Source organism: Narcine bancroftii, chromosome 5, assembly GCF_036971445.1.
Source record: "Narcine bancroftii isolate sNarBan1 chromosome 5, sNarBan1.hap1, whole genome shotgun sequence".
NCBI lineage: Eukaryota > Metazoa > Chordata > Chondrichthyes > Torpediniformes > Narcinidae > Narcine > Narcine bancroftii.
The window spans coordinates 139330967-139355831 of record NC_091473.1 but is presented as its reverse complement, the minus strand read 5'-3'; the positions used below and the strand labels follow the sequence as shown (position 1 = coordinate 139355831).

Here is a 24865-nt window from a genome sequence, read left to right as displayed (position 1 = left end):
TAGAACGCTTCCACCAGCGTTGTCTCCGCTCCATCCTCAACATCCATTGGAGCGCTTTCATCCCTAACGTCGAAGTACTCGAGATGGCAGAGGTCGACAGCATCGAGTCCACGCTGCTGAAGATCCAGCTGCGCTGGGTGGGTCACGTCTCCAGAATGGAGGACCATCGCCTTCCCAAGATCGTGTTATATGGCGAGCTCTCCACTGGCCACTGTGACAGAGGTGCACCAAAGAAAAGGTACAAGGACTGCCTAAAGAAATCTCTTGGTGCCTGCCCCACTGACCACCGCCAGTGGGCTGATATCGCCTCAAACCGTGCATCTTGGCGCCTCACAGTTTGGCGGGCAGCAACCTCCTTCGAAGAAGACCGCAGAGCCCACCTCACTGACAAAAGGCAAAGGAGGAAAAACCCAACACCCAACCCCAACCAACCAATTTTCCCCTGCAGCCGCTGCAACCGTGTCTGCCTGTCCCGCATCGGACTTGTCAGCCACAAACGAGCCTGCAGCTGATGTGGACTTTCACCCCCTCCATAAATCTTCATCCGCGAAGCCAAGCCAAAGAAAGAAGAATTACAAGGGAACGAGCTAGCACTAATAAAAATGCTGCTGCAAAAGTTCCAGCAATTCTTCAAAAAGGATTTGAACTTGTTGAGGCCGCCAAGGATTTTTAATCGAAATGTTGATCCCAACATAGAAAGAAGCATGGACATCCACATCAATTTAGAAAAAAATGATCGCTAGCTATAGGAAATTGTATAATAATAAAAAAAACAAAATCTGTGCAAATATTTTTAAAGAAATAGTTTAGTTATATTTATATAATAAATGAAAATATAATAATTATTTTTATTAACCTCAACAGTTTTGGCATTATTACGCAGCTAATAGTTATTTTTAAAATACATTTTTAGGTCTTGATAGACAATTTGAAAGGATGGGGATTCATTGTAATTATTCCCATCGATTCTATTAATCGCTTAACATGAATTCATCTTATGTGTAAAAATTAGGACAAATTAATCACGTAAAGCAAGGGTTGCCGTATTATAGGCAAAAGAACCCAAGTAGAACTTGACAGCAACACTAACCTCTACCTTACGGAGGCCAGTCAACAGCTCTCAGACACTTCCCTTCGTTCCATCCTACAGGACCTTACCACCACACATCAAGCCACTACCTCCAACACCATCTCCAACCTCATCACCTCTGGTCACCACCCCCCCCTCCCCACCACCTCCACGGCCACTAACCTCATTCTCTCCCACCCCTGCACTGCCTTTTTTTTGAATAAACTTTCTACCCAAGATACACAAACCCAACCATCCAGGTAGACCCATTGTTTTTGCATGCCTACCGAACTACTTTCATTCTACCATGTCGCCACCTTTTCTCCCCTGGTCCAATCCCTCCCCACTTACACCCACAACACCTCACATGCCAATTCCTTTATACCTCTATCCCCCAAACAGAAGATCTGAAAGCACTTTGCTTCTTCCTGAACCAAAGACCGACGAGTCATCCTCTACCACCATCCTCCTCCATCTGGCAGAACTTGTCCTCACCCTAAACAAATTCTCCTTTAACTCATCCCATTTCATCCAAATCAAAGAAGTACCCATGGGTACCCACATGGATCCAAAATATGCCTGCCTGCTTGTGGGCTTTGTTGAGCAATCCATGCTGCAAGCCTACACAGGTAAGACCCCTCAACTCTTCCTCTGGTTTATTGACGACTACATCAGGGCTGCCTCATGCACCCACGATGAGCTTGTCAACTTCATCCACTTCTTGGACAACTTCCACCCTGATCTCAAACTCACCTGGTCCATCTCTGACAACAATCTCCCCTTCCTGGATCCGTCTCCATCTCTAGAGACAGGCTGGCCGACATGTACTACAAACCCTCCAACTCCTACAACTACCTGGACTACACCTCCTCACACTCTGTCCCCTGCAAGGATTCCATCCCCTTCTCTCAATTTCTCCATCTGCGCTGCATCTGTTCCCAAGATGAAGTCTTCTGAAATGTCTGCCTTCTTCCAAAAATGTGGCTTCCCCTCCACCACCATCAACTCAGCCCTCACCCACATCTCCTCCATATCCTACTCATTTGTCCTGATCCCCTCTGCCCCAGATGCAACGAACATAGAATCCTCCTCATGCTCACCTATCACCCCACCAGCCTCTGCATCCAACACATCATCTGCCAGAATTTCCAGCACTTACTACAGGATCTCACCACCAGACACATTTTTCCTCCTCACCTCTCAGCCTTCCACAGGGACCACTCCTTCCGTGATTCCCTCATGCACTCATCCCTCCCCATAGCACTCCCAGCACCTTCCCCTGTGCCTGCAGAAGGTGCAACATTTGCTCCCACACCTCCTCCCTCACCACAGTTCAGGGCCCCAAACAGGCCTTTCAAGCGAAGCAACACCTTGTACTGCCAGAGGATTTATTTACTGTATCCGGTGCATCCTTTGTGTCATTCCCCACATCGGAGAGACCAGTCACAGACTGCAACATCACTTCGTTCAGCACCTCCATTCCATTCGCTACCACAGCAAGCTCCCAGTGGCCAAACACTTCAATTCTGAATCACACTCCATGGATTTGTGTACTATCCCACCCTGACCATCTGCAGATTGAAGGAACAACATCTTATTTTCTGTCTGGGCACCCACCAACCAGATGGCATTAACATTGACTTTACTGCCTTCCACTAAATCTGCTTGTCTTTTCTTTCCCCTCCCCCTTTTCTTGCTTTTCCAGTTCCTCTATCCACCCAGTCATCCCTCCTTCCCCCTCATTGCTGCTGTTTCCTCCCTCCTATTTCCATTCATCATCTCCTTCCTTTGCCCCCCTCCCCCCCTTTCACTTGTTTCGGCGCTTGCCAGCATTTTCTCATACTTTGATGAAGTGCTCAAGTCCGAAAGATCGGTTCTGTATCTTTACCTTTGCTACATTAAGGACACTGTTTGACCTGCTGGGCTTCTCCAGCATTGTTTGCTTTTTACTTGAACCACAGTGTCTATAGAATTTTGTGATTTACAACTGATGTCATGTGGCGAGTTCATGTTTCAGATTACTAAATGGTTGTGCAATTGTGCATCTAAATTCATTAAGTACCTTCTAGAATAGCAAAATATCATAGGAACATTATCAAAGTCTCACCCAGATCCACAAAGGAAAATATTAGGACAGAGAAGCAACTATTTAATTTTTTTAAAAAGTATGTTTTGGGAATGATTAAAAAGGACAAAGGTGGTTAGAAAAGAATTTCAGAGTTTAGAGCCTTGATAAAGGATGGATAAAAGATCAAAATTACTATCAATGGAGGATATGGGAGCTGGAGGAGGATATGGAAATGATGATTTCAAAACCAACAAGTTACTAAACTGCAAAAAAACTGAAATACTGGAAGAATTGGGTGAGATGAAGTAAAAATGAAAGAAAAAGGAGAAGACAAAATTAGAGTCTTGGATAACTGAAGGAAAACCTTTACTGATAATTTTCCCACTATAAGTGCAACTAAGAACGGTAAGCAAGTGATTAGAGATGCACCCAGTTGATGAATAGGGGAGTTGAAATTTATATGGCTAACTATCAAAAACTGCAGATGAATCACAAGGAGGGATTGTTTAATCGGAGTCACAATTACCTGTGACTACCTTGGTAATTATGGCAAACAGGGAAATCCAATGTATAGATTCAAACACTAGTTCGAGGAAAAATAGATAAGTGATTTGTAAGGTTTGTTGTGGCACGACCAGGTAAATTTGAGAGGTGGTAATTGTTTCTAAGTACAGAGAGTCAAGGTTGTATATTTTTGAAAGAGAGAAATTATGACAACAGATTTGAAGGGACAAAAAAAAAAAATCCATTAATAGTATCAGTTAATTTGGACAAGGAAGGAAAAGATAGTCAGTCAGCAACTTTATAGGAAAAAAATTAAGGGCTCAGGCCCAAAACACTGGTTATGTCTTTATCTTTGCTTCATAAAGAACGCTGTGAGACTTGCTGAGTTTCTCCAGCATTTTTGTGTAAACTGTGAAAACAAAGATTAGTTTCAGGAAAGCTCTGGGCTCATGAGTAGCAGTGGAAGAGAATATGGAGAGGATGAGAGAATAGGTTGTGGAATCAAGCTTCATTAAATCTATCTGCACTTCAGCAGGTTCTTCTTCTTTTCTTTGGCTTGGCTTCACGGACGAAGATTTATGGAGGGGTATGTCCACGTCTGCTGCAGGCTCGTTGGTGACTGACAAGTCCGATGCGGGACAGGCAGGCACGGTTGCAGCGGGTGCAAGGGAAAATTGGTTGGTTGGGGTTGGGTGTTGGGTTTTTCCTCTTTTGTCTTTTGTCAGTGAGGTGGGCTCTGTGGTCTTCTTCAAAGGAGGTTGCTGCCTGCCGAACTGTGAGGCACCAAGATGCACGGTTGGAGGCGATATCAGCCCACTGGCGGTGGTCAATGTGGCAGGCACCAAGAGATTTCTTTAAGCAGTCCTTGTACCTCTTCTTTGATGCACCTCTGTCTCGGTGGCCAGTGGAGAGCTCGCCATAGAACACGATCTTGGGAAGGCGATGGTCATCCATTCTGGAGACGTGACCCACCCAGCGCAGTTGGGTCTTCAGCAGCTTAGATTCGATGATTGTGGACTCTGCCAGCTCGAGAACTTCAATGTTGGTGATGAAGTCATTCCAATGAATGTTGAGGATGGAGCGGAGACAGCGCTGATGGAATCGTTCTAGGAGCCGTAGGTGATGCCGGTAGAGGACCCATGATTCAGAGCCGAACGGGATACAAACTAATCAAAACCGATGCAATTTTTGCTTTAGTGTTCCAAAATACCCAGCTTTAAACAGTGACAGATACGGAGTGAAACTGAACTTCATCATGCGGAATGTCAGAATCCTTCACATGCACAGAATCATAAAGAGAAGGCCACAGCCATTCAGTGTGATGTCCTGGCATTAATCAAGAGCTCCTTACTTGGTCCATGTCCCTTGCTTTTTCACCAATGTCAATAATACAACAACAACATTAAGCAAGGAAGGAGGATGCAGAGACAACCAAACAGATAGTCCCAATCCTAATACTGGTTGGAGGTCAGATGGTACAAGACTGGATGAAAATTTAAGAAAATGTTTAGAAATCAGTACGATAGTGTAAAAAATAGCAATTTTAGTCAATAATGGTGGTTGGACACATTTGCTGCCAACAAACATTCAACATTCAAGTATGCCTTGAAGTCACGAAAGATAGAAAATGGGCAACGCTCACGGCAAGGGAGGTGGCTCTGAAACACGTTTTGGGCATCAAAAGATGAGACAAGATGTGAATGAGAGATGCAGCAGGAAATGTTAACAAATAGTAAAATAAATAAATAAATAAAATGGGAGATGTAGGTAATTACTTGGGTTTATATTCCAGAGGTCTAGTGGTGGGATTCAGAAGGAGAGGCAAATGAAGGAGGACAAGGGTCAAATTTCCTGTGACACAATGGAGGAAACTTCATCTGGTAATAGCTTAAAATGCTTACTTACTATTACAATCTCATGAAAATGAATAGTTACAGTCAATTCTAAATAAAGGAGGGATTGCTACAGTTTCAAATTATTAAATTGTCATCAATTACCCTAATACATAAGAGCAGAAATAGTCTGTTCAGCATAGCAAGTTTGCCTCGCCATTCAATCATTGAATTGTCGGCAGAATCACAAACATCAATGAGGAAGTGTACAGGAGGGAGAGAAACCAGCTCGTTAAGTGGTGTCAACCAACAACCTTGCACGCAACATTACCAAACCAGGGAAATGATTGTGGACTTCAGGAGAACATGAACCAGTCCTTATCGAGGGCTCAGTAGTAGGGAGGGTCAAGAGCTTCAAATTCCTGGGTGTCATCATCTCAGAGGATTTGTCCTGGAGCCTCCGTGTCGATGCAATCACGAAGAAGGCTTGCCAGCAGCTATACTTTCTGAGGTGTTTGAGGTGATTCAGTACATCACCAAAGACTCCTGAAAACTTCTAGAGGTATACCATGGAGAGCATTCTGACTGGTTCATCCTGTCTGGTACGAAGATGCCAACGCTCAGGACAATTAAAAAAAAACTCCAGAGGGCTATCAACTCATCCTGCAACATCATGGGCACCAGATTTCACTCCATTGAGGACATCTACATGCAGCGGTATCTTAAGAAAGTACCCTCTATCTTCAAGACCCCCACCGCCCAAGCCATGCCCTCTTCATTCTGCAAAGGTAGAGGAGCTTGAAGATGAGCATTCAGCGGCACGAGGACAGCTTCTTCCCCGCTGCCATCAGATTCCTGAATGGTCAATGAACCAAAGACACTGCCTCACCTTGACTTCTCTTGCACTATTTTTATCTTTGTAAGGTGGTTTATATCAATGTTTGCACTATGACGCTGCCACTAAACATGATGATCAACTCTGATTTTTATTCATGCTGATCCATTTTCCTACTCTGCCCCACTGCCCACCCTTCGCCCCATAACCTTTGATGCCCAAGCTAATTAAGAACTTATCAATTTCTTCCTTAATACGCCTAATGACTTGGACACCACAACCGCATGTGAGAACACATTCCACAGATCTATCACCCTCTGGCCAAAGAAATTCATCTCTGCTCTAAGTGGACACCCTTTAATTATGAAGTTGTGCCCTTTTGCCCTATTCTCTCCCCATGGGAACCATCCCTTCAACATCTACTCTGTCCATGCACTTCAACATTCAAAATGTTTTAATTAGATCCTTCATTCCCCCAAATTCCAATGAGGACAGGCCTTGTGAACCTCCTCTGAACACCAACTTCAGCACATCCTTTTTGTTTTTATTCTAGGAGCCCAAAACTCCACAACACTCTGTGAGGTCTCACTAGTGGCTTATAAAGACTCATCATATCCCTGCTCCATATATTCTATTCCTCATGAAATGAATGCCAGAATTGTGTTTGCTTTCTTCACCAGCGACTCAACCTGCAAGTTTACTTTCAGGTTATCCTGCACAGGTCCTTTTGCATCTGGGTATTTTCAATTTTCTCCCCTTTTAAAAAATAGTCTGCCCATTTATTTTTCTACCAAAGTGCTTGACCGTCTACTTTCCGACACTGAATTTCATTTGCCATTTCTCTAACCATTTTCATAATCTGTCCACATCCTTCTGCAGCCTCCCTGCTTCCCCAACACTATCTATTCCTCCACTTAACTTTGTATCATCCGCAAACTTGTCCACAAAACTATTCATTTCACAATTTAAATCATTGATATACAACATAGAAAGAAGCATCTCCAATGGAACGCCACTAGCAACAGGCAACCGACCAGAATATGATCCTTGCATTCAAACTCTGCTTCCTGCCAATCAGCCAATGCTCTACCCATGCCAGAATGTTTCCTGCTCTATCATGTTTAATCACTTCATGTCCAGCACCTTGTAAAAATTCTTTCGAAAATTCAAATAAACAACACCACTGCATCTCCTTTAACTAACCTGCTTATCACTTCTTCAAGGCATTTCAATTTTCTCTTCATAAAACCATGCTCGCTTTGGTCTATCTAGACATGTGGCTCCAAGTGCACCATAACATCTTCCTAACTGCTGACATCAGGCTTACAGGTCTATAATTTCCTTGCTGTTGCCTTCTTCCCTTCTTGAATAGTGGGGTGACATTTATTATTTTCCTGTTGGATGATCATCAGTCAGGCTTCAAATAAGTAAATATCATATTTAGTTTGGACTCCTAGGACTTCAACATCAAAAGTAGAAGTCCAGCTGTTGAATCGCACGCAACGTACAAATCACTAAGGTCACAAAAGTAAGACATTAGCTAACAAAACTCGTGCTGATCTTCAAACTACGTACAACACAAACCTCAGTTGTTTGCAAGGTGTTCTTAATTCCTTGTTATGATCTTCTTACCTTTACACTGGTTCCCTCAAAAATTCCAGTGCTACGAACATTCATATTTCTTTCCCCAAATACAGAACGTGGAACCGATGATTCCCCCTACAATAAAAATGTTAAATCCATTTGTGCGCCTCAGAGGGTATGACACGTAAAACGACATATAATCTAATCAAAATCCAAATGTAACTTTTGTTTCAGTGTTTTAAAATACGCCATTTAAACAATGTCAGAAAATGAGTTCTAATGGTGGATGCACAAGAGACTGCAGAAGCTGGAATCTGGAGTAAAAATAATTTAATAGGAACTGAGCAGGTCAAGCAGCATCAGTGGGAGGTCAAGAATGGTTGACCAGTCTTGACGAAGAGTTCCAGTCTGAAGCGTCGAACATTCTTTCGTTCTCCCACTGACACTGCTCGATCTGCTGGGATCCACGAGCAAATTGGTCTTGGTTTGAACTGCACAATACTGGGTGATTGTATCCCACGATTTCATGGAATCATAACAGGAGAGGCCACAGATATTTGGCACAATGTCTCCCATGTCCCTTGCTTCCCTTCCCCCCACCACCATTAGCCTGAAAATTATCTCAGCACATAACCAATTCATTTTTAATGTCACTACAAGTCAGTCACCAAAAAAAAATCTCATCTTCCTCGTCATTTTATTAATCTGTGTTCTCTAATTAACAATCATCCTTGGAGTTAAATTAGTCTCCCTTCACTAGTAAATAACAATTTTCAAATAAATTTTGTTTGTGTATATCTTGCAACTGTAAACCTCCTACACCAAAGCAAATTAAAAAAAAACATGCTGCCCAGAACTTCTCAGATCAAAAATCATACAAATTCAATCTGAAACTCTTAAATTTCATGCAATGGTTAAAGCAACAATCTTTGAGATTATAGTTTTCAATAACATACTATCTGGCTAATTCCCTTGGCAATTGTACAGCACTAAGTTTGATTTTATTTGAACATTCCTGACAATCATTACTATTCACAGTAACAGAAATAATCAAATTCAATTCAATATAATTAACCAATTAATTTCAACTGTCAACTTGGCTAGAATTGGAATTGAATGCACTGCCTAAAATGATGTTCTGCATCCAAAATTCTCTGATCCAATCAAATGAGTACTCTGTCAAATGATGACAAACTCTATTCAGGGCCATAGCTCCTACTAAAATGATTGGATAGTGTTAGTTGGAGTGACTAATCATACTAGCTTTCAGAGATACCAACCAAGAATTCAAGGCTCTAAAACAATAGAAGCGCAAATCACAATGTTTGCCATTGGAGAGGGAAGGGCAGATGGTGGAAAAAGTGAGAAAATTCCAGGAAGCACATATTAATGGCCAAAATACTCAAAACAATAAGGGTAATTAATGGACAATACAAATGGAAAATAAGAAAATGGAAGGCACCATGTGTTAAAATGGTGGGAGAAAAGGAAAGATCCGGGACTGGTTTGTACCATTCTGTTACAAGACTTGGAAATAAGATAAAGGCCCTTAGCATCACTAAGTGATGAGCAAGAACCTGTTAGAGACTTAGATCCTATAAACCACCTCAAAGGAGATAGTTTTAAAAACTAAAAAATGGAAAATTATAACACAGTAAATAGTATGGAAAGGGTGAGGCAGAAAATAAAGAGAAAAAATAATAAAATGATAGTACAGATTCAAATCTGAAAATAGTGGATAAATGTTAGGAAAATTTTCTCATATAAATTTTTGACCACAACTGGAAGAATGCAGTTGTGGCAGGCTAGCAGTATAACTAAGTAGTTTTCAATTTCGATATTCATGTTGCAAAACTAGATAAAAAGCACGTTAACGCTGATGGATCGAGCTTGCTAAACATTCAATGTCTTCAAGGGCACCTACCAATAAATCAATCCCCAATATGCAAAAAAGACATCTATCTTGAGGGAACACCTTTGAGAAGAACTAGAGTGCAAAGACAGTTTAAACTTCTAATTAACATAGGAAACACTCACTGAATTATCACTGAAAGATCATGGAGATTAGTTTTCAAATTAAACCACAGAGCTGAGGAAAATTCTGATCAGAAGCTCGAAGAACTTCTCTGAAAATTAGGATTCAGAATGGTTTTACTGGTCTTAACCATTACCATTCTGTTTTTGCAAGGAACCAACACAAAGAAAGCAGCCAATCACAATCATATGATAATTTTGCAAACTTCACACTTACTTAAACCCAAGTACATTTTAGCTTTTGTCCATCAAGTGAAAAATCTGCAAGAAATATTTGAATGCAAATACCGAAAACTCAAGCAACATTATTAATTTGTTTCTACTGAAGTATGTTATGAAAATTAATAGGAAAATCAAGACAGAACCTTTCCAGGTTTAGCTTGCATGGGGGGACAGGGCCTTTTAATGTGCATTTTATCAGCACTGTGTTGAACCAATGGTTTACTTGTCGTTATGCTATTAGGAAGCTGATTTCCAGAACTGGTTGTTGATTTATTCTTTAAGCAACTTCTCTGTTGATCTTCTGCCTTTACTACTTTCAGAAGTTCGATTTTGGTGTCAGGTGTACCCTGGGCCAGACCAAAGTCCACTAAAGCATATCTGTAATTTTATAAAGAGTCAAAAGATCAGTTAAAAGTTTAAATAATTTGATGAAAAGGTCTACTCTTCTCTTAGCCATTGCTTATTTACCAAAAGCACTATACAGTGAAACCTCATTAGAACCCGATTCGTTAATCCGCGGAATCGCTTTAAGCGCGGGTGTCTGTGGACCCCAAACATTGATTTTAGGATGTCAGGCCAACAGGGGCCAACAGCCACAAACTCAAAAATGGGCTCTTATGACTCATTTACAAGCTCCAAAAACCGGCAAGTGGGGTGAGAGACTGGCAGCGTGAGTTGGGCAGGCGAAAGACCGGCAGCGCGAATCGGGCGGGCGAGGGGGGAGACAGCAGCGTGACTGAAAGGGGGTGGGGGTGGATACAGCAGTACAATTCGGGTGGGCTTATATCTGGCTTTCCGAAATACTGAAAAATCTGAAATTTGGAACACACTGTCCCCCCAGAGTTCCGGATAAAGGATTGTGTACCTGTATGTGGAGTTTATAAAGGTCTTATTATAGGGGTTAAGTCACAGTATTCTGTTTTCCTGCATCCTGAATCATGACCTATATGCATCTGTTCCACGACTCGGCTGTAACTCGGTATGAAATCTTGGGCCCCGACTACCATGTTCTAATGAGGTTTTACTGTATTTCCTGATTGTTGAAAGACAGACATTCATTTATTCAATTATCTTAGCTATTCACCCACTCAGACAAAAACAAATTAATAGATTGCTACAATGGGATTACCACCATGCATTAAAGGAGGCGAGTCGTGTTGCGCTGAGGGCCTGGCCGGGACACTGGCGTGGAGGTAAGTTGGGTTGTCAGTAGCTTAGCGACTAGTGAAACACTGTTACAGCGCCAGTGACTGAGATTCAAATTTACATTTGTAAGTTACGGGAATTACCTGATTAAAGTGATCTTTACATAATTAAAGACTACAATATTGATTTTTTTAAAAATTACTTTACGTTTTATACTGTCTTTTGTCCTTTAAAACGTGTATTCTTAATGCAGGTGTATTAGGAGTGAGAGCAAGTCTCAATCACAAAATTTGCGTATTGGACATCCGCCATTCCCGTAGGTGCCAGATCAGGGGGATTTTACTGTAGTTTGATGAGAACTGGATGCCGTACTCAAGCTATGGCCCAACAGTGCCAAGCAAGATGGAGAATCACCATCTTGTGATTCTGTGGAAATTTATTTCCCTTTCTTCTGCTTAACTACTGGCATTACCCAAATATTCCAGATTTGAACCTGAGTTGCTGGCACAGCAAAAGTGCTGTGCGAACCGCTATGCTACCCGTCCCACCCAGGACTGTCCCTTAACAAATCCATGCTGGGCTCTACTTCCAATATTCGGTCCTACATCAGTACTAGAAATTAGGCTTTAAACAAAAAAATGTACAAAAACAACATTCAATTAAATAGCCAAACTATGTCATTTAATTACACTAGGAGACAAGCAGTGAGTAGAAATTCATACCTTTTTAGACGACCATTATACAGGAAGTTGCTTGGCTTAATGTCACGATGAATGATGCCAAAGTGATGAATGCGTCTCAAGGCTTTTAGTAAGTTATACATGTACTCTCTCACTTCTTCTAACTTCATTGAACTCAGAAGATCCTAAAAAAAGAATTTGCACATTTAAAGTAACAATAAATTGTTCCATTTTTAGAAATTTTATTTTAGAGTTTCCATCTACAATGCAAGTAACATTGAAAATAATTCTATCAATTATTCTATCAATACATTACATTGTATTTTTAATCCCCCACCCCAATACAAAAAAAGCAAATAACCAAATAAAATAATTTTTAAAATGTTTCCAAATGTTCAAAACTCAATGTCATGCATGCATATCTTCAATAATTCAAATCTTGATTCTGAGAAAAAAATTCCCAAAATATTCTTTGTAACACGTCACAAATATATAAAAATATCCTTGAAAAAAATCTAACATAAATACATCAGTTATTAATCATTTATATGTTGCATTATGTTTTAATCCCCCTGCTCCCCAATATTAAACAAAAAAACAATAAAATAATAAAATTTTAAAAATCACTCCAAACCACTTAAAACTCAATATCATATATATCTTATAATAATTAAAATATTACTTCTAAATTACTCCCAACTTCTCTTAACACATCATATCAATATCATACTATAACAATACATCATAAACATATTTTAAAATTTTTTTAAATCTTGAATTAATATTTAATTATAAATATAACTTTCTACCTTATAAGTAATCTCATGTTAATCATCTCCAAATATTAATTAAATCAAATAGAAATCCTCCAATAATTAAGATCTTTCTTCTAATATACTCTAAACTCCCCTTATATTCCAACTACGAAAAAAAGAAAATTTTTCTTCAATAATCACATATTGAACCTACCTAAACCTTACAGCCCTCCTCCTTTAATGAAGTCTCCCTCAAAAAAATATAGAAAAAGCAAAATAAATAAGAAAAGGTCTTCTCCAGAAATACTCTTCAGAGTTCTCACTAAATTAACATTTAAATCATAAATACAGGCATCCTTTTTACAAAGTAATCATCTTCTAATATTCCTTACAGAATGATTAAAGTTAACATAATAAACTACCTTTTCCATTTATTTAATATATATCAATTCCTTTATCTAACCAAACTGTCCTTCAATAAATCAAATCTTACTTCTGCATTACTCCCAACTTCTGTTGAAATCCAAAACAGAAGTAAAAGAAAAAAAATCCCCTACTGGCACTACTTAATATATAGCCCCACTCCCCTCTATTATTTGGAGCAGCACCTGCCACAAAAAGGTCAGAGGCTCCAAGACCTTGATACCCCTAACCTCCCAGGTATACATATCTTAAAAAAAAGTATCGCTTAATAATTAAGTTACATCAATAAAATAAACAGATCCCATTCCCTAAACTCATAAGTAATATCTCCAAAAATTCTACTACTTGCTTACAATTTTTTTCTTGTAACCATCAAGTCGTGAAATCTTCACCATTGTAGGATAACAAAATAGAAACATAACTACCCCCCCCCCCCAACCAAAAGGGTTTTCTTAACCAAATTGAACTCCTTTGTTCGATTCATTAATAGGTAATCCGTCCACAAATTCTGCTACTTGTTTATAATCTTTGAAAAATTTCTTATTACCATCAGGTACTCAAATCTTCAGAGTAGCTGGGTAATGAAGTGAAAACTTATAGCCTATTTCCCCCCCCCCCCAAAGGGTTTTCTTAACCTAATTGTATTCCCTTCTTCGGGCCAGTAATTTTGTACTAATATCTGGGTAAAATAAAATCTTTGATCCATGATATTCAAGTGTTTTTTTTAAATTATTCTCACTCTCTTTCAGACGCAAAAGCTTAAAAAAAATGATCTTGATATTTTGAGTGGTGTTTTTCATCTGGTTAATAGTTCAATATTTTAAGTTAATACAGATGACAAATTATAACGCATGCAATTTGAACCAAAAACTTACCAAAAATGAATCATGCTCCAGATATGACATGACAATAACCACATGATCATCCTTCCTGAAGCAGTATTTAACTCCCATTACGTTATCTTCACCCCTGAAATAATTTGATTGAAAATAAGTAAAATACCTAAAAAATTTTAATTAATTAAAATGACACATTTTTGATTTATAAAAATTAGATCATGCAATGAACTAGTTATTCTCAGAATATCAATATGCAAAAAAATCTTATTCTGAGGCTAAAGGAATTAAGAATTTTTTTTGTTTTAATATACCAATATGAAATCCATTTGTAGTTAGATAAAAACTAACATTTTAATAATTTTGTTCTTGTTTAATTGAAGTGCATTAAATTAATAAATGCTTAATGTTTGCAGTAATCTACTTTATATTATCTTACACCAGATATCCCTTTTATAATTATTGTGTGATATAAAGGAACACAAGAAGCAGGGTTCAATGTCAACAAAACATCAATTAAAATAACTAAGACAGAAGAGTTGGAACAACAAAAGCCTAATTAGACTAGCAGACAGAGAGGCCTATTCAAACTGCAATAGTCAGGGGATTGTGCCTTGTTATTAACACTCAAAGAGCATTATATATTGAAAAATACTTCTGCTGAAACACAATTACAAACTTCCACTTGCTATACCAAGATCAAAGTCATCTGTTAAAATACCTTATTCAAGGAAATATATTTAATTCAGAACAAAACAGATGTGCAATCTACTTGCAAAAACAGTTCTCTTCCTTTCAGATTGGCTCAGTCAATCAAGACAACCTCAGCAGCACATCTGCTCTGACTCAGTTCAAGGTTTGTCATTAGGAATGACAACTTTGTGCCAGACAAGATAAACTCTTATCAACAGAACACGCACGTTCTGTCTAAACTTACCACTGATTACAAATTTGAATCAACAAACGTACATCTTTGAATCTGGCAGATTTACAATTTGAGCACTTGTTACTTCAAATTTCTCAAATAGCAAAATAACCACTGTGACAGCAGCATTATTACTGGGTAATCGTAAAACAATTTAACACCCGGAACTATATTGATATTCATAATTCAATAGTTCGGGCTATCACTACTGGCCATCTTTTAAATCAGTGGCTCTCGACCTTTTTTTTTGCCCTTGGCCCCTCTTTAATTTTTCAAAAAAAAACGTACGCCCCACCATTTAGCGGAAAAAAAAGTTGTATGTTCATTTACTGCAAGTGTATTTCAGTGCAATGCAATTAAGGTCAGGAATACACTGGAACACATTTCATATTTATCTACTACTATGTCAACCATCTCACACACACATTCAACAATTGTCGTCACTTCAGTGGGAACCTTGCCCCTGACGCTGGCTGCAGATACTTTTGATTCGAAGGATTGTTAGTTTAAACATTAAATCTCCATGTTTTGTAATTTCCAGGTGGTTTCTTAGCTTGTAGCAAATCACTAACAGCACTGAAGCCACGTGCCACTAATTGCTAAAGTAGTCAAGTTTGGGTATTTCTTTTCAATCTCGTCAGCCACTTCCTTTCACTTTGAACAAAGTTTTCACAAATTCATCAAGTTGCAACTCAGATAACTCCTCTTGATATTGAACTAGTCCACCAGCAATGGCTGAGTTAACCAAGAGGGAAATCCATTTGTCTTTAAGTCACAAAATCTATCATTGAAGTTGATAACCAACATCTTCAAATGGTCAACAATGATGTTTGTAGCAGCATTAGTTACCTCACACTTATTCAACCAATAGAATTGACTGAAATTTCTTGCAGAAATATTCCTTTGGCATAATTCTAGAAGTGTCATGAATCCCAATACCTTTGTTTTTGCATCAACAAGCATCATATTTGCTACTTGGAGTTGCTTGTTCAATGTACTTAGTTTCTCAAAAATGTCTGTCAAATAACTCACATAAGCTTTGCCATCGTTTTTAGCAAGAGCTTCATTTCAGGTTTGTCCTTCAAAAACTTGCTAACGAGATCAAACAGTTCCATAAACCTTTTGAAGCAGTTTCCCTTTGACAATCACCTTACTGCAGCGTGAAGCAATAATCTCACGTGTTCTGCATTTTTAATCGACACAAAACTGTTGAAACAGATGTTCACATTTGGCATTAGCTTTGATACTCTTGATCACAGAATGCAGCATCTCGTGTAGAACAGGGGAAACTCTCTTGGCAACTAAGTTTTCTCGGTTGATAACACAATGCACAAGCAACATGTTTGGATTTTCATCCTTCACTAATTTTAAACAGATTTTTTTTAACCCATCATCGCAAGTGCACCATCTGCAGCACAAGATATAATGTTTCCTTTTGGTATTTCATTTTCAGCTTGCTGAAATAATTTGAGCTTGCTGTAATGATTCAAAAAACATCTTTTCTTGATCATGTATCCCAATAAAAGTCTCGCTGTACCATATGGTAGATTTATCCAGTTGTATTGAGAACTTTTGTGATTTCAACTTCTCACTATGCCGTTTTTCAACATCTTGACCCATGTCATCTACTCTGTTGCAGACAGTACTATTACTCAATGGCATTGCTCAGACATCTGTGTTATGAGGCCAGAGGACCCCAAAACCTAGCAGCAATAGAAATTCACCACGACAAATTGTTACTTAAACAAAAGTTACTTTTAATTATCTTTAACCATGAAAACAGGATCAAATATTAACTTATTACTATTAACTTACTTATTCTATGTGCACGTGTATGTAATGCCTATTCAAGCTCAAAAAAGTTCTTTGATTCACAGTCCAATCTCACTTCTCACTCCTCCAACTCCACGGTATCAGGCAATTCTTATACTGTGCACAGAATTTAACATTTTAGGAATTCCACCAAGTTTTGGTGCTTGAAAGTGATTTTACTTGGAAGTTACCACAATTGTGTTCTACTGTCAGTGTTGTCAAGTCACGCCTTTTACACCAACATAACGAACTTTTTTTTTTCAAACTTACTCTTTAATTATTTCCCAAAATATTCCCACGCCCCATCTTGAGAATCTATGTTTTAAATGTTAAAAATATAAATCTCTTAACAAAAGCAACAAAAAGTGGTAAAGCACGAGCTCTAATTCACTGATCCCATCAAGTGGCAAATGGGTGGCTTTCAATCAACAATGCCACTCAAAAGCCATTCTTGCCCCAAACTAAAACTGAGTACTTCATCATGGGACAGGAAGGAAAAACTGAAATCCATCACAGGCATAGACTGTTTTTCAATCATTGATCTGTTGCAGACAGCTGTAGGATTATGTATTTCCATTTTTTTCTTTTCCAAATGGGTCCAAGTGCCACTAAGTCAACCAACTTCCATAACAGCCTCAATTTTGAGGGAAATTAAGAGATTGGAAGACTAGTCAGATAAAAGGCAGACTAGAGAAGGACAGCAAAATTGCTTCCCTAAAACACAATCAGTGATCAGTTGGGTTTTCAAAAGTTTAATGGTTACCACCAATTTAATACCTTTTAATTTTATAAGAGGGATTTTGAGTTCCAAAGTAATAGTTCATTAATTTCTATACCAGAAAGGAAATAAAATTATACAGGATATCTGGATTTTGTTTTAAATTGCAACACTCTGATGAAGTTACTAACTTCAAACATCAACTCATGAAAGAAACCTTCCAAAAAGTTTATTTATACTTTATAATTAGCATTTCAAAAATTAAAAATTACATTGTCATAAATGTAATTAAAATGAAAAGAATTTATATTCATGAATGGAATTGCAAATAGCAATCATCCAATTTCCAGTATCTGCTATGAAATGAACAGAGGGTGCATCAAACAAGTCACCATTACCATCCAGACAGGAGCTCTTAATAGCTGTTGAAATACAAACTGCTGACAGTCTTTTAACATGCTCAAGTAGTGACAGATTTGGGTCAAATTTTCAATTCTGAGAATTTTGATGCCCATAGCACAGCCAGCATTTATTACAAACTCTTAATTGCCCTTAATCTATTTTTTTTTCCCAAGGTGGGAACCTTCAACATTTAGACCTAATGAAGAGGAAGGACTGGTGAACTATTTTCAAGTCAGGATGGTGTATGGTTGGACAGAAAACTTGCAGGTGGCTGCCTACCATGTGCCTATTGCCCTCATTTATCTTGATGGTACAGATTGGTAGTTTGGGAGATCTAATGGGAGCACCTCGGCAGATAACTGCAGCACACACACTGTTCATGGCATAAGCCACTCAGGGTATCAATCAGGCAGGCTCCTTTTACTCAATTGGTATTGAATTTGCATACAATAAGAAATAAGAGCAGGAGTAGACAAACCGGCCCATCAAGCCTGCTCCATCATTCAATGAGAGCGTGGGTGATCTGATGATAAGGTCATCTCCACTTCCCTGTCTTTCCCCCCCTCCCCCCCTCATATCCCTCAATTTTCTTACTAAGTAAAAATCTATCCAACCTGGTCTTAAATACATTTACTGAGGTAGCCTCCACTGCTTCAATGAGCAGTGAATTTCAGATTTGCCACCCTCTGGGGAAAAAACAGTTCCTCCTCATCTCTATCCTAAATCTACTACACTGAATCTTGAGGTTATGTCCCCTAGTTCTGGTCTCCCCTACCAATGGAAACAACTTAACTACCTCTATCTTGCCATTCATCATTTTAGATGCTTCTATAAGATCCCCCTTATTCTTCTAAATTCCAACATGTGCAGTCCCTGACAACTCGACCTCTTGAGTTTATTTTCTGCCCCAGCATTTTTTTAAAATTTTATCCTCGAGTGATGTTCTGGACATTGGATGATGACTTTCCATCACCTCAAATATCTTCCTTTAAGTATGACTCCAAATACTCCTTGATATAAAAGATATCTCTCACCTCACTTCAAGAACTTAGACCAAGGCTATGAGATCATCTTGTGCTAAATGGACTTCAAGGAACCCAAACTTTGAATGAGTAGGTTATTTGTAAGTGCTGCTTGATAGAAATGTTAAAATGGCTTTCATCTCATTGTTAATTGCCAGATTGGATTTGGCCTATATTTAAAAAAATAAGAACAGGATGCACCTGGTCAATGTTCCACATCATCAATTAGATGAGTATTTCAATCTAGTTAAACAATTTGATTGGGGGCAATAACTAGATCTGGAAAAGTTCTTCAGAGCTGGTCCTAGTCTTTCCAAAATCCAGTGGGTTCAGCCTCATCTTGACAACGTGATGGGGATTGAATCACCAATGGTTTATATGATGTTGGTGATGCTAGAAGGAAGCCAAGGCAGGTCATCTATTTTACACTCTGACTGAACATGGTTGTAAATGATTCTGCCTTTTCCTTATCACTCATATGCAGGAACCTTCCACTGTTGATCCTCAGGATGTTGTTGAAACTACCCTCTCCCATCAAGTTTAATTGCCAACCACTATTCACTATTGGATATGTTTGGAATGCAGAGCTTTGCTCTGTTGGTTGCAAGTTTGCTTGCCTTTGTCTATTGCATGCCATTTGTGTTCTTTAGCATGCAAGTTGCCCAAAGTGCAGTTTCACTAAATGGACATCATTTTTCTGCTGCTCTTGAAAAGGCCACTCGGCTTGTTAATTGGTAGTAGGCCAAGGAATATGATAGGTTATAGATTGCACACATTCCTACAGGTTAATATAGTCCACAGTACCTAATGGGTGCCACATTTTGAGCAGCTAAAGCTGTTCTAAACCTTCCCATCCAGCAAGTTTGTAATGTCACATGTTCATGCAAAGACAGGACTTTGTTTCTACAAGGACTATATAATCATTAAAGATTTAGCTATCATACGTAGATTGGTGAGGACAAATAGGTTTATTCACTACCAGTCAGACTGATAGCTGAAGTCCTTCAGTTCAGTCTGCTGGTGCTACTAAAATAGTTTTGGTGATGGAGATTAAAGTCCCCTAGAGTACAAACATGAAGCAGGACTAATTCATCAACTGACCAAGGATAGTAGGCAGCATTCAGATTTTCTTGCCCTTATTTGTCCAGATGCCATGACACTTGATGGGGATGGAATTAATATCAAATCATTTAATCAAGGGCTGATCAAATAGGTTTTATCTGGTTATGCAGTTCTGTGTGCAAAAAGCAAGTAGGTAAACTGCAAATGTTGTGGACTAGTTATCACAAATGTTTTAAAATATTTAATCAAAATACTGGTGCAAGGTTACTTCGCTTTAATAATATTGTTTAATAGCTACATTCAAAACTATGTACATTTGTCTTTTCTGTTCTTGAACAAGACACTTTTAATTTTACTTAGTTAAGTCGTATCCTGCCCATAGGAAATTATCTTTGTGTAAGATCTATTGCAAGGCTCTTTAGATTGTTGGTAGGACTATTATTCTTCCACACCATATTCTTGGGACAGAAGAGAGACTGGGTCAGGTGTCAATGCAGGGTGCAGCTAACTAACCGTTGACAGAGGATTAATAATATTCTTGGGTCTGTTCAGTGCAATGAAACTTGCATTTACTCAAGGTTCCTTGTGTCATGTAATAATACACATAGAAACATAGAAGATAGGAGCAGGAGTAGGTCATTCGACCCTTCGAGCCTGCTCCGCCATTCAACGAGATCATGGCTGATCTTAAAGTTCAGTACCCCGTCCCCGCCTTCTCTCCATAACCTTTAATACCCTTATACTGAAGAAATAGATCTAATTCGCTCTTAAATAGATTTAATGAACCTGCCTCTACTGCCCTCTGTGGCAATGAATTCCACAGATTCACCACCTTCTGGGTCAAGAAATTCCTCCTCATCTCGGTCCTAAATGGTTTGCCTATTATCCTCAAACCATGGCCCCGGGTTCTGGATTTTCCCATCCTTGGAAACATCCCATCTGCATCCATTCTGTCCAGTCCTGCCAGAATTTTATATGTCTCTATGAGATCCCCTCTCAATCTTCTAAACTCCAGCGAGTACAATCCCAATTTGCCCAATCTTTCCTCATAAGTCATTCCTGCCATTCCAGGTATCAGCCTGGTGAATTGCCTCTGCACTCCCTCCATTGCAAGAACATCCTTCCTTAGATAAGGTGACACAAAATGTCATAGTATACAAAATTTTCAAGGTAAACACAATGCTGGAGAAACTCAGCAGGTTAAACAGTCTACTTTTGTAGCAAAGATAAAGATAGATAACCAACGCTTTGGACTTGAGCCTTTATCAACGTATACCTTGATGAAGGATGCAAGCCTGAAACATCAATTGTGTATTTTTGCTGCACAAAGTACACTGTTTGACCTGCTGAATTTCTCCAGCATTGTGTTTTTACTTCAACCACAGTTGTGCAGACAACTGTTTTACAAAATTTGTTAACTTTTCCTTGCCTTAAAGGAACACAAAGAGGTACCATTAGCATAGCTCAGCAACCCCAAAAAGAGAAAGAAGCAAGAGAGTCCCTTCAGAGAAAACGATTGCCCATGGATTCATGTCCAGCGCTCCCGCAACCTCTGCAGCCATGCAGCCTCCTGTTCAATCAACTGGCAAACCTGAGCCTCCAGATCCTAATATCTGATACAATCAGGATATTTTCAGCACTCGAGGTCCTTTTGGAGCCCTTCTTTCCCATGGTGCCCTCACAAATCATTTTGTTCCCTCAAGTCAACCTCCACTAGCCCACAGCTTGGTGAGAGTTCTTCAGCTGCTCGTCTCCAACAACCTGGTGCTCACAGCCTGGTCTGGGTCTGAGTTCTTTGACCACCAGCTGTATCGAGGTCTTTGCTGATCCACTGCTCTGATCAACTTCCCTGATGTGATGTCTGCCAGTCTTCTCCCACTCAGCAGATGGTGGGGACGGGAAAGGAGAGGTCTCCCTCTTCTGGTGTTCTGCTGATCCTCCAGAGTCCACAGCTCTTCAAGGTGCATGGTTTCAATATAAAAATACCATTGGCCACTTTAACAAGCTGTTTAAAACCTATATGGGGCTGTCAGCATCGTGACTGGGCAGTAGGACCTCATGAAGAAGTGCTGTCCCTGCTCCCCACTCTCTGGGATCCACATCAGTGGGAACTCCTGCAATGCCGTCATTTTAATTTTCAAAATTCTGAAAGATAGCTCTCAAATCAACAATTGGATCTCTTCTTCACTATTCCATAGTTTTGGCAACATGTGGATTAACAGCAGTCGTTCATATGAAGTTTTAGATCTCCTTTTGACAAATTAACATGGCCAGACACCAAGACGCCTGCCATTTTGTTAATGATGCATATTACTGGCCAAACCAAAGAGAGAGAAATCTTAAAATGGCCTTCAAACCGAAATATCTTTTTCAAGTGTTGTTTATTGTTTCCAATGAATCAATGTAAAGAGGCCAAGGTAGATTCAAAGTCAGCCCCAGATGAAGGTCATATGTAAATTGTAAGTGAAATCAATAAAATTTCAAGTCTACAAACGTCATTGTTTTTGAAAAGATTGAGCTCTCAAGAGATATGAGTGAATAAACCTATGCCATATTGTATTCAATGCACCAGAAAATATTTCAGCATTTATGTTTTGTGTAGGATTAGCAAAAATTTCTGTTGTGGATCCTGAGCCAGTACACATCATCTGGCTTCTACCTCAAGGATGGAGTGAAAGAAAATTACTTTACTGACTATTCCAAGTGTTCTAATAAAAAATATTATTCCACAACATTCAAAATCTGGCTTAACTAGGGCATCACTAATAGCCAAGCTCTCGCCACAGACTGTCCAGAAACCATGCAGGAAAATTGGCTGTCATTATAAAGAGTGCAAGTCAATCCTTCACATGAGATGGAAGAAACAGAAAAATCTTTTACAATGAAAAACAAATGAAATGTGCTCTCTTATAGCTAGTTGCATTTTAATTTACACTTCAAATGTTTTTCTGCAACTGAGGATGATTACAATCAAACTATTAATTCTACAGCTAAACAGAGAAACATTAATACAAGTACTGATTGAAATACTTAAACTGAGCAAAGGAACCTTGATGTAAAAATACGGTAAACATTTGCACATTTTCACTTTGCCATTTTATTTACATTCTGTAACACTGTTGTTTGGATGCAAAACATTAAATTATCTACTGGATGGAAAAACTGAATAGCTGCCATTTAGAAAACAGAAAGGTAAATACATTTTTGACATGGTTTTTACATTATTAGCCAGATGAAGAAAGTGTTAAATACTGGAGTAGATACTGACCCAGCAACTGTCAGACATTGAAGTTCACCAGCAATACGTAGTGGATGGCTTGTGGGAATTAAATGTTTTAATGCAAACTTCTCTACTTTTCCTGACTTCAAGTGAGCAGTCGCCAAATAGACAGAACTGAATGTACCTGTAGAAGGACAGACATTATCATATTTTTTAAACTAAATTTTTTTATTTAAATAATGACATTTTGTTGATATATTCTGGTACAAATCTTTCAGTTGCACAAAATCTATACACACTCTAGATAAAATATCAAAAAGCAAGCAGAATTATCCACAGCATCAGCAATACAAAAAAATGAAGATTCAAACTGCAGTTTGCAGTTCTGATTCAGAGATATCACATTAGGCGAGTACAGCTTCCAGAAGTACGAGCGAAATAAAAAGCTGCTGGATTTTGTCAAAAGCAGTGTGTATGAAAGTAAATCGTACTACCAACTGAATTATAGGGATATTTAAATTCCTCCTGCAATAACAGTACATCTCGACTTCAAATGGAATAAAATTATCAGCAGAAAAATATTCCACTCTGGTCTTGATAACGGGTTTTAGCTCAAAGTGTTGACTTCTCCCACTGATGTTGCTTAACCCTGCTGAGTTCCTCCAGCAGATTGTGCTTTATTTTCCACAGATGAACTACTTTCAAAATGCAGAAAAAAAATACAAAAAAGTCAACTAGCAAGACCGAAAGAAGAGCAAAGTGCTAAGGATCATATTTGTTTTTAAATGTTATATTTTTTCTCTGGGATACATATTGGCTTGGACGGAACTGCTGAGAGAAATGTTGAAGAAAGAAAACTACATTTATATACTGCTTCTGAATGTCACAAACAATTTGAATCCAACAAGCTACTTAATGAGGTGCTTTTAACTTGGTTCCACAGTCACAGATGTTTGCGCACAATATTTATAAGCTTTAACCCATGACTATTAAAAAGCCAAGTAACCAGAGGTTAATCTATACAAAAGCTGTTTATATGTATTTTCATTATACTTTAGTCCAAGAATTTCAGAAATTAAAAAGAGAACTTAAGAAACCATAAGAGTTGTATTCCACAGCGATGTCAGTAAGGTTTAAATTATTTCTGGTCTTCAATTTATTTTTTGAAAGAAACAAAATATATTTAAACATTTGAAAAAGATTTTGGCATCTTCCACATCAAAAAATCTAATTAGTGAACTGTTACATTTAATTAATTTCAGTCCAAAGATTGGCATCTGTTTTGTTAATGGCACATCCATGTGTGCTGTAATAAAAGTGCACAGAACAAATTTTAGTCAGTCCTACAGAAATCAGTCCTTCAGCCTAATCACATTTACTTGCACTTATTCCATATCTTTCTAGACCTTGACAATACAAGTGCTTGGGTAGACTTCTTCAGTGTGAATCTCTGCCTTCACTACCCTCTCAGATTCTCAAAACTTCATCCAATCTTGGTAAAAATATGCTTCCTTCTATCCCTGCTAAACCTCTTATTCCTTAACATAAAGACACACCTTCTGGTTATAGGTAAGTTTGCCATGAGATGTTTACCATGCTCTCCATGTCCTTCATAATTTTATACACTCCCCCTCAACTTTCCCCACTTCAAAGAAAACAAACCTAGTTTATCCACATAGCTGAGGCACTCCAATCCAAACAAATCTCATTAAACCC

At 38.7% G+C, this 24865-nt stretch overlaps 1 protein-coding gene across 4 annotated transcripts in view; it reads right to left on the bottom strand.

The window, feature by feature from the left end:
- Positions 1 to 24865, bottom strand: part of cdc7 (cell division cycle 7 homolog (S. cerevisiae)) — a 69544-nt gene that overhangs the window by 29225 nt on the left and 15454 nt on the right. For 3 of the 4 annotated variants that reach the window (XM_069939185.1, XM_069939184.1, XM_069939186.1), the window contains 5 exons: positions 23198 to 23333; positions 14028 to 14121; positions 12017 to 12159; positions 10292 to 10526; positions 7941 to 8027 (listed from right to left, as the gene is read on the bottom strand). In XM_069939185.1, the coding sequence (XP_069795286.1) occupies positions 7941 to 8027; positions 10292 to 10526; positions 12017 to 12159; positions 14028 to 14121; positions 23198 to 23333 (695 nt within the window). The remainder of the gene's footprint in view (positions 1 to 7940; positions 8028 to 10291; positions 10527 to 12016; positions 12160 to 14027; positions 14122 to 23197; positions 23334 to 24865) is intronic. The other variant, XM_069939187.1, reaches the window with a different exon arrangement.